Below are 10,873 nucleotides of genomic sequence, written 5' to 3' on the forward strand. Positions count from 1 at the left end.
CGCAGTGATTTTTGAAGTGAATGCAAAGAAATGCACAGCTGATCACAAGGTCATAGAGTTGTACAATTATCTTCTGCTGATTTTGTTTTGTTGAATTATCAGCGGTTGTCTCCAGTGCCAACTGGTCCATTGATTCCTGTGATGTTTTAGAAATTGTTATCACTTAATCACATTATTAGCGTTAGAGCCTCTACCCCAAAAGTTGTATGAGTCAATATTTCAAACTAAACCTAAATGACATAATGTACTGTCTGCTGTGAATTTTTCTGTACAGCTCGGGGACCACAAGGATTGGAAATGGCCTAAGCATGGTTCAATTTTTTTTAGTTGATATCATTCTTTGATCATGTATCGATAATTCCTAAATTATATGCTAAGACGCAGTTAACCCTAAACATTGACTTCTACCATTGCCTACGTGCTTTTATAAGTTCTATGTCCTTCTTTTAACCCTTGTTAAAAAAAGGTTTGTGTTTATTCTACACTATTGTCTCAAATGATAATGTCATACAACAAAGTTTGCATAAATTCTTTCTTTTTATGATAAATGATATCAAGATGTATTTGACCATCAAATGAGAAATGGAATCATGGTAGTTTTTTTTTTTATATATAATTTAAAATGATGAACTTGGTTCTTTTGTTAATAAAGAAGGATTGAAATACAAAGACCTCAATTTTAAGACCTCATCCTTTGTCTTCATATAAATGTGAGTTGTTAGATGAAATTGGGAGATTGTTCATAAATAAGTTTTTTAAGAAACATCTATTGAATAAAAAGAAATATTAATCATAAAATAACATAGATGATATATGCCAAAATCCAAAAAAAATGTTCTTAATTGATTCAACCAAATCGGCTTTGTCGAACTACAAAACTAAAAGTCAAAGTTGAAATAAATTTGAGTAGATAATTAAGAAGTAAAAACTTATACACTTTGATTTTCTTACTCTTTTTATTTGATAAGTTTAATTACATCAAAATTAAGTTAAAAAAGATTTAATGTTGAAATACAATAACAGAGCTATTGAATTTTAAAATCATATCCAAAATTCATAAAAATCGTGTTTGTAAAAATACCAACAATTTTCATGATATACATGTTAGAAAGTGAATCTAATTCTTTAAAATTTCCATAAATAAACTTCTTTAAATTTCTACTTTGTTCAAATTTACTTCAATTATCAATGCCATGTCATTTTAACTTTCATATTAAATAATCTAAAACCTTTAATACATCCATAATAATATACTTGGCATAAATATAGTTTATAAACCAACTAATAATATATAAATAAGCACAATTACATAGTCTCCATTCAAATACCTTGTAATACAATCTTGTAGATCAAAGATAAACTACATTTTATATGGAATAATTAAAAGAAAAAGTTAAAAATAAGATTATGGCACACCTAGACAAATATTATACTTTGGGACACACAAACCCCTGCCTATGGAAGACAATGCATAACTACAAAATTTTGGATGATTATAATCTTTGATTACTTGTCAATTTTCAATCGAGTTAGTATTAGATGATGAAGTGAGATGGAGGAGCTTTTATAACATAAACACTTCATACTTACAAGCTACAACTATAAAATAGATGGTGAAGCAAATATGAAAAGTTAATCATCATTTTTCTTTTACATTTTTTTTTACTAGGCTTCAATAGTTCATGCATAGATACAAAACCTTTAGTAAATTGAAAATGGAGGACTTTCAAAGACAAAAAAAAGTCTTTTCGTTCAATCCTCAACTCAATCCATAAAAATATTACAACAAGATCCTTATAACACCAAACTATAGAGTTTGGTAGAACATTGAAATGAGGAACTATTTACATTGGAAACCCGTAAGACTATGGAAAAATAAATTCAATCAAGACTTTGATAGAAAGTTAAGGGCAATTCAATGACCAAAGAGTTTTTATTTCTATGATTTATTAATACTCAATCAAATCTAATATCACTAAATTATTTAATGAATTAGGCACTAATATCACCAAGCAAGCTATAATAACAAAAGAATATAGAGCTTACTTCTCTACACTATATTGTGGAGTGTCCCATACAATGTTAAAAGTAGCAACAAAATGAGAGATCTTATAAACACTCGTAAATCAAATCACTCCACTTGTGATTGAAGAATTTAAAAAAAACATGTTTGTAATAGAACTTTGCCAAGCTATCTATTATATGGCTTCAAAGCAAGCTCTTAGACTTAATAGTATAGCATTCTAATTTTTTATTGATTATTAAGAAGTCATTGGATCAGATTTTGTATAAATGGTCAAAACCACAATTAATCAAGGATCCTTTTCAAAGTACGTAATTAAAGGATTTATTACTCTAATTCCAAAAACATGCAATAAGCACATACTAGAAAAATAGAGGCCTATTATATTACTTAATGTATCATATAAAATCTATGCAGAGATATTGCAAGAAAGACTTTAGAATCACATTGGTAGTATTACAAATCATGACCAAAGTGCATTCTTTCTTAATCGATTTATCATAGATAATATTTTATTAATCCATGAGACTTTGACTTGGGCCAAGAAATCCAAATAAAAACTCTATTTTCTTGAAGCTCAATTTTTCCAAGGCATATGACAAAGTCAATTGGTAGTTCTTATTTAACACAACGACTACCTTGGGATTTCTCCAAGGATTCATAAATATGATATCTATTATCCTTACTAGAGCCAAAGCCATAATTAATGTTAATAGCTAAGCCACTTCTAAATTTTCTATCAATTGTGGAATATGTGAAGGATGTTCCATTGTTCCATATCTCTTCTTATTAGTAGAAGAGGCCCTCAATGCCAAAGTTAAACAAGCTCAATCTAGGGGCATGATCAAAGGAGTAAAGCTACCTAATTCTACATTGCAACAACTTATTTTTCAATATGCAAAAGACACCTCTTTCATGGTTAAAATAAAAAGATCTTTTGTATCCAACTTAATTAGAATTCTTGACACATTCAACAAAGCCTTTGGACTAATTATTAATTAGGCCAAATCAAGAGTTTGTTGGGTTGATAAACAAGGTCTTTTACCTGCTTAGACACATGAATATGAATGGATTTGGATAGAAGAAGGCAATATAGCCAAACTTTTGGATATATTGTTTGGAATGGATATCTCTATTCTACATGTGGATGACTTTTTATTAAATTGTATTCATAAGGAACTTACGTACTAGAATATAGCTAAGCTTTTCTTAGCTGAGAGACAACTTATTACTAATCAAGTCTTACTCTTGATTCTTTGGTATTCTATAGGAATTTGGATGGACTCCAAAAAGGTTATAACGAAAATTAAGGGCTTTCTCAAAAACTATTTGTAGGCTGGATATAAACACAAAACTTGCACTAGAGTTGCTTAGAATACATGTATCCATAACAAATCATTAGAGAGGCTTAGCCTCATAAATCCAAATGATACAATAAATGCTCTACATAATAAATGGATTATTTGTGCTTGTGAGCTAGGAGATTCTAATCTAAATTTTTTTTGAAAATACAAATTGGTTTGTATGTAACTAGAAAATAAAAGAAAGTGGTTGCCCAATCCTTTGTGGTTCTTTGAAAAAAATCTTTGTAGTGCTTTCGTATCCAAAATCTATAATTGTGTCACTTAAGCATAGAAAAGGATCATAGGCCATCTTGAATACCAATACCCATTCATATTTGAAGAGACACTGAACATTGAGTTATGGCACAACTAGGAGTTTCATCAAAATATTTAGCTCATATTCTCTCGTTATTGTGCTTCAAAACTCTTTAACTATGGCCTACAAAGAATCAACGACTATTGTTCAAAACAATCAAGAAGTCTCTTCTCATGGCCGGAAGCCAAACAAAAATGTCTCCTTAATAACAATAAAGAACAAGGATGGAACATCATTTATACTACCATCTAGAATTGATACAACTATCTCCTCAACATTAGGATTAGAAATCCCAATGCTAAAAAATGACTCGATTTGCTTTCTTTACCAACAGATCTAATTCCAATTTTAGTCCTAAGTATGGGACATTGTTTCCTCCCACAATGCAATCAAGAAGCAATCCTTACCACAAACAACATTCAAGGAAAACTCTTTAGTGTCACAACAGTCTCGCATCTACTATCTCAAGTCTAATACATCAACTTGTGGTTCCAGACTTCACTCGCGGTATAATGTCCGTAATCAACTAAAAGTTCCAAAGGCTCTCGCCTTTATTGTTTTCCATGTTGAATGTGAGTCATTAATGTGACTAAAAGTCTGCAATAATAACTCTTTCATTTTTTCTATGGCTCAATTGACGGATTCAAATTTGACCATGTATGGTATCAATGGCTTGAAAAAACACTCTTCTTAGATTTCAAGACTAAAGATGCAAGGGCTTGCCTAACAAATCCTTATAATCCAATGTATCTTCATGCATCTAAATACAAAAAATCAACTTCCTCTAAATATCAAATTTAATTGGAAAAATACTTGACTTAAGCACCACGCACAAAAGGTGGCCACTTTCATATGGAGCGTTTACCATAAGGCAATTGAAGTAAATAATTGGCATAGCAAAACTAATCTTAATAATGATATGTCATGCTCATTCTGCCTTGGCATTCCAAAGACCATTTTGCACTGGTTTTGTAATTGTTTGAAGGCGGTGCGCACATGGAATTGGTGTGGCTCACTCATTCAAGCATTGGAAAGAAAACTAGGTACTCCAATGTCTCCACTCAAATTTGGTTGGCGACAATGCTTATTCTTAAAATCCCTATTTAAGCGATTTGAAAAATTCAACATAATTTGGACACTACTTAGTGGAATTACCCTATAAGAGCTCTAGCTCAAACAAAATGCGATGGCATTTAACGTTGACGATTGGTCATTGGAATAAACTACTACTAAGATGCGGCAACATCTATAGGACTATGGCTGCATTAAGTGAGATTGATTAACCATACAAGTTGATGAAGTCCCAGTAGAATTCTTCTTTGAACACTTTGACAATATCTGGGAGAAAAAACAAGGTGCTATGCACCAAGACGGATAATATATTACGTTGGTATAGTAATAGTTCTTGACGATTGAATTAGTTTATCCAATCCCAACTCATAGGTTGTGATATTAATTTTAGTTGGAGTCATTGGTCCACTTATGTAAGTCTAAAGGTTTTTTAACTCAATTTTAGACTAGTTATGTATTGATTACTCCTTAAAATGAAATCTTTTTCACTTGTGCCAAAAAAATTAAAATTAACATTAAAAATTAAAAACAAAGTACCTTTAAAAACAATATCATGGATTCTTCCACATGAAACAAATGAACAGCTGGGTTGGGTATTTGCCAAAAGCAGTACCCCATTGTTCACATGGTCGACCCGAATCTCTGTCGGTTCACGTCATCCAAGCCCCGACCCCTCAGAACCCAACGAGGACCAGCCACGTCGCCTCGCGTTCCAGCCTCTGCTCGCGCCGGCCGCCGACACCGTTCCCGCACCCGGCGACGCACCGATCTGTCGCCGACACGTGTCATTCACGGCCACGGGCCCCCCTTGGTCGTCGTCGATGCCATTGCCAAGTGGCCGCCACTCGGTGGCCGCAAATGGATCGAGCTCTTCCCGATCTGGACACGCGGGGGATTCTGAGGCGACCCCGCTCCCGAAACCCCCACCATATTAACAGTTTCCATGTCCATCGACTTCACAATTCTGTACAGCTTCTATTTTCGTTGAGCCCCAGCTGTTTGTCTCGCTTGATCGCACCACCTTTTGTTCGTATTTGCTTGTATTTGTTCGTATTCGGGGTTAGCACCGATCACCGTTCGGGGAGTTGTCCTGTGCCTGAGACGAGCGCACCGTGCCTGAGAGAGAGGCGACGGTCTGTTTTCTGGATCAGTCTCGAGCATTGAATCTTCGTGCGACTTGAGGCCGCGAGTGAGAAAATGGCCGGCTACGATGCTAGCGATGCTGCCAACCAGGGGTATGTTCGATGCTCGAGTTGCGATGTCGCATCGTTGTTGTAGGATTGGGCCGTAGCAGGGGATGAATATTGAGCGGGCAACGGTGTTGTGGTGTTCATTTTCCTCCTCCCGGGAACGATCGAGCTGTTGTTCCGACTGGGTTCGGAATGGTTGAAGGGTGCTGATTGGTGGGCCTGAAAGTGGTACAGCTTTTCTCAATTGTGGTCTTTCGTGTCTTGCAGGAAGGCCGATGCCCACAGGACCATGGCGGATGCTTCAAATGCTGCCGCACATGCTGGTGATGCGGGAAAGGCGAAGGCTGCTGAAGCTGCCGACGTCGCGCAGGACTACTCCAGGCAGGCCGGTGACAAAGTTGCGAACACCTACGCCAATGCCAAGGACAATGCGCAGAAGGTGAGCACGATTTCGCTATCACATTCTGGATTTGGGTTTGTCTTGTTCCCTGTTGTGCGGAAGAGCGAGGATCCTCTCCCTGTCGAAGTGCAATCTCGACATCGAGCTTGTGTGCGCTCGAGTTCTTTCCCTTTCTCGTTTTCTTCTAGGGTGGTGTGCTCACAGTTGAGATGTGTGCGGGATTTGACAGGCAGCAGCTGATGTTAGCGACTACAGTAAACAAGAGGCTTCCAAGGCAGATGGCGCAGCCAAATCCGGGTACGAGAGCGTCGCCAACTCGATCCAAGATGGTGCGCAGCAAGGGAAGAGCGCTTTGCAGAATGCGGCGGACAAAGTGGGTGCCACCGCCGAGTCCGCCACGGACACTATTGTCGACAATGCCGTCGCCGCGAAGGATTCTGCGTACTCTGGCGGTCAGCAGACGAGAGACGCGACAGAGCAAAAGGTTGGCGAGGCCCAGGAGGGTATGAGAAACATGGCAATCGCGGGACAGGAGAAGGGCGCGGAGGGTGCGCAGGCCGCCAAGGGATACGTCCAACAGGCTGTAGACACGGTGCTTCAAACTGCGTACGCTGTGAAGGATGCGGTGGTGGGTAAGACCCAGCAAGCCACCAATGCTGCAGTGGATGCCAAGGATACCACGGTGCAGAAATCTATGGAGACTTACGATGCTGCCTCGACGAAGGCTGCGGACACAACCAGTGCCACAAAGGATCAGATCTTGGCCGCCAAGGACGTCACTGTGGAAAAGGCCAACGAGGCATATAACTACGCTGCGGACACCGCCAATGCCGTTGCTCAGAAAGCTGTGGCAGCCAAAGACACGGCAGTTCAGGCAGCCGCTGATACCTACGACGCTGCTGCCACAAAGACGGTGCAAACGAAGGATGCGGCTGTCGAAGCGACAGCGAATGCACACAATGCTGCTGCACAGAAGGCTGTTGATGCCAAGGATGCGACTGTAGATGCCGCAGGGAAGACATACAACACGGTTGCTGAGAAGGCTGTAGCTGCGAAGGACGCGACCGTGAACACCGCTGCCGAGAACACTCACTCAGCCCCCAGCCAATTGTAATTGTAGGTAGAAATTGGAGATCACAACCAGCAAAAACCATGTAAAGCTTGTGTCAAAGCACGCCACTAGAACCAACTAGATGGCCAGGATCACAGATTCATCGCCATAGCTGCGGATTGCAGGCCAAACACAGTCGGTGTATATGTAAGAGACATTTGTTTTTAACAAAAAGAGGACGAGCTACATTTGGAACCTCTCTATTCGGTCGACTTCACTGTTGCCGTTGTTGCTCATCTTTCGCGTAGTATGTGTACATATTTTTCTCATCTTACTACCTGTGCCAGTTTTCTTACAAACCATGTTCTTGCATAAAAAGGCGCTGCCATGGTTAGAAAAAGTGCCCTTTGGTTGTATCCGTTCTTACTTTTTTTGTTTGCATCACCTCAAGTTTTCATTTCATTTCATCATGGGGTCTCTCTCCTCCCTCCAATTGCAATGTTGCAAAGACAATAGATGTCTTGCTTGATGGCAAAAGTAGATTTTTTACTAGCTTAATGTTAGATATGTCTTTTTTTAGTGCCATGGTGTGGGAAAGCTTTTTAATATTAATTTGCATCACCTCTTTGTCTTTAGATACTTTAGATGTCATCATCTAAGTAATCATTGTTTCTTTCTTACAACTTATTTTTTCATTAAATAAATTTAGAAATGGCCATCTGAAGGTCACAATACTGCTCTATAAATTATGGGAGTTAGGATTTTGTTTAGGAGGCGTATTGACGCTGCTTGTTGTGATAGAATTGTCCTCTCATATTATTTTGCATAGCTTCTAACACATATTTTGATACTCACTTCCTTATTCTAACTTGCATTAGTGAATTTTTTAAAAATCGCCTTCTTTTGCTATGGAGATTTAATCTTTGTTGGTATTTTTCCTCAACAAGTTTTTTAGGGTTAGAAATTAGGGTTTTAGGCCATGGCTCTTTCTTAAGCTTATGCAATTTGCACTAATAGCCGACATGTATCTATGTCTACTAGGAGAGATTTCTAAATGGTTGACAATAAGAAAGAAGATCTAGTGGACTCAATTTGCAACCAATGCAAAGGAATGTCACTTAGTCCTACTATACCAATAAAAAGGAAATGTCTTCCTAAAAGAATTACAAGTAATAATGTCAATTTTTTAATTAATTATAAAAAATTAAAAAATTAAAAATTAAAATAAAAATACATTTTGATCCTTCATGATATTGAGGCTGCTCAAATGCAATACCTCAAGGACTATATGGTGGTAGCCAACTTCATAGAAGGAAAGCTCACCTTGCCACTTTTTGTAACTTGGCTCTTCATTCTAAATTCAAGTCATGGAGGTAGATCACTAGTTGTAACTGAAAATTTAGACAGTGGATTTTTCTTGTTTGAAGACCTCTAATAAGGAAGTTGTTTATCAACTTCTAGTGCTTACTTCATATTGCTTTGGTTTTATCTTTTGTATTTTTTAGCAATGGACAATAATTTTCAACTCCACGACTTATAGAGGTATGTCAATACCAACTTGGATGACACTTAAAAAATTACCCATACAATTTGCATGTGTTGCGACAATCATTGCGGGCAACCTCAATAAAGTTTTTGCAACTGAAATGAGTAATAATCTATTTGTTGAATCAAGGTTTTATGTAATTCTTAACACAAATTATAGTTGAAAAATAAAACTTGAGATTGAAGATCAAATAAATCATTATCTAATTACCATATGGATCGACTTTTTATTTACTTATCAAATACAAATTTTGCCTTAATATGTACTATAAGGTTACATTTTGCCCACATAGACCTAGAGCAAGTTACCACATCCTTTGAGATAAGAGACCTATAAACCAAGACATTGGAGGCCCTTGCTATAATGTTGACCATTCTTTGATACACCTTGGATGATGCATATATCAAAAAAGGGTGCATATTGATGAAGAAGATTTTATAAGAGTCGGTTGGCATGGCCATAGAAAAATTTCACATGCATTACCATAAGCTATGCTTCTCTTGGAATCATCTCTTGCGATAGAAACTCGGTCCAGTTATAAGATGGATATCCACTTTATCTCATTCAATTTTATAAATATTAACTTATCTATAGAACTTGAAGCTTACAATAGCATATTGAATAAAGACATACTACCTATGGTTGCTTTGGTACATCTTATTTCTATTAATAATACTAACTAAAATTCTATATTTATTATATATGTCTCTTAGAACAAATCTCTTGACATTGTAGGTCCTACACTTATTGCAATAGCAACAACCAAAAGGCCATCTCTACCACTACTTCAAGTTCTTTTCCACCAAGTGATGAAATTGGTCATTCCATCAATAGGTTCTTACTTCCATGCTATTCTAGAACAATATCCACTTTTAGACTTAATACCACCAACTACAAACCTTGACACCAAATAATGATTAAAAGCTATAACTACTCAAGATGACAATGTCTCCTATTTTGTATCCATTAATACATCAGTCATGATAAAGCAAAACACAATACATCATTGTATACACCCGATGAGTTTAATTTTAGCATCACAAGAAGCATAAAAAATAGTATCATGGGATCAATTAACCAATATTGATTTGAATATCAACCTTGTTATTGTTGAGGAAGTGATCTCAGCTTTAACTTCTTCTTTAAGTACTACTAGGGCAATTTAAGATGATTGGCCTGAATTGAAAAGGCAATCCATTTTGAGATCCAACTCAATATACAATCAAAGCTATAGCCAAAGTCCTTCTTGAGGAATTGGCCAAATACCAAGTATGCCTCAAAATCCTTCTTCTTCATGATTTAACAAAACTTCTCAAGACTTAGGTAGTTTCTTGATTCAAGACAGTGTGTGCCATTCATGATTATTAAATTAGTAACATTCAAATTTTGAGGACTTAATGATCGGCATAAAATAGACTGACTATGGAATTACTTGCATATTGTAGATACCATTGTGTAGCTATAGAATTACTTTCATAGAGTCGATAGCATTTTTTAGCTATGGAATTACATTCATAGTATACTATAGTTAGTTACTATAGTTTAGCTATGGTATTTCATTGATAGCATAGATTCATAATAGAGTACCAAAAATCTTTATATTAGTTTTTTTTTATTGCTTTTTTAGAATGAAAAAAAGCAATAAAAAAGAGATATATAATGCTACAGTGTTTTTTTTATTGCTTTTTTTGGATATATAATGCTACAGTGTTTATATAAGAGATATATAATGCTACAGTGTTTTTTTTGTAAAAAAAAAAAAAAAAAAAAAAAAAAACTTTTATTACTCTTTTTTTATTTTGTTGAAACTTTGGAATTTTTTTGTGAATTATTTATTTTCTTTCTATATAAGTGTATATATATATAGTCTCTTGATGCATTATTGCTTTTTTAGAATGAAATGTTCTCACATGTCATTGTATTATAAGTAGTT

General features: G+C 36.1%; 1 protein-coding gene across 1 annotated transcript; it reads left to right on the forward strand.

Annotated features, from left to right (window-relative positions):
- The first annotated feature begins 5,723 nt into the window (after positions 1-5,723).
- Positions 5,724-7,666, forward strand: LOC112286218 (uncharacterized). The gene is made up of 3 exons (XM_024527902.3): positions 5,724-5,988; positions 6,211-6,382; positions 6,573-7,666. Exons 1-3 carry the CDS (start codon positions 5,951-5,953, stop codon positions 7,455-7,457), a joined length of 1,095 nt encoding a protein of 364 aa, XP_024383670.1. The 5' UTR covers positions 5,724-5,950; the 3' UTR covers positions 7,458-7,666.
- Positions 7,667-10,873: the final 3,207 nt, after the last annotated feature.

The sequence above is a fragment of the Physcomitrium patens genome, chromosome 9 (assembly GCF_059467195.1).
Source record: "Physcomitrium patens ecotype Gransden chromosome 9, ASM5946719v1, whole genome shotgun sequence".
In the NCBI taxonomy this organism is placed as follows: Eukaryota; Viridiplantae; Streptophyta; class Bryopsida; order Funariales; family Funariaceae; genus Physcomitrium; species Physcomitrium patens.

Coding starts and splice junctions, on each gene's coding strand:
- LOC112286218 (XM_024527902.3), top strand. CDS start 5,951: ATGGCCGGCTACGATGCTAGCGATGCTGCCAACCAGGG. Junction 5,989..6,210: donor AGCGATGCTGCCAACCAGGG/GTATGTTCGATG, acceptor CGTGTCTTGCAG/GAAGGCCGATGCCCACAGGA. Junction 6,383..6,572: donor CCAAGGACAATGCGCAGAAG/GTGAGCACGATT, acceptor GGGATTTGACAG/GCAGCAGCTGATGTTAGCGA.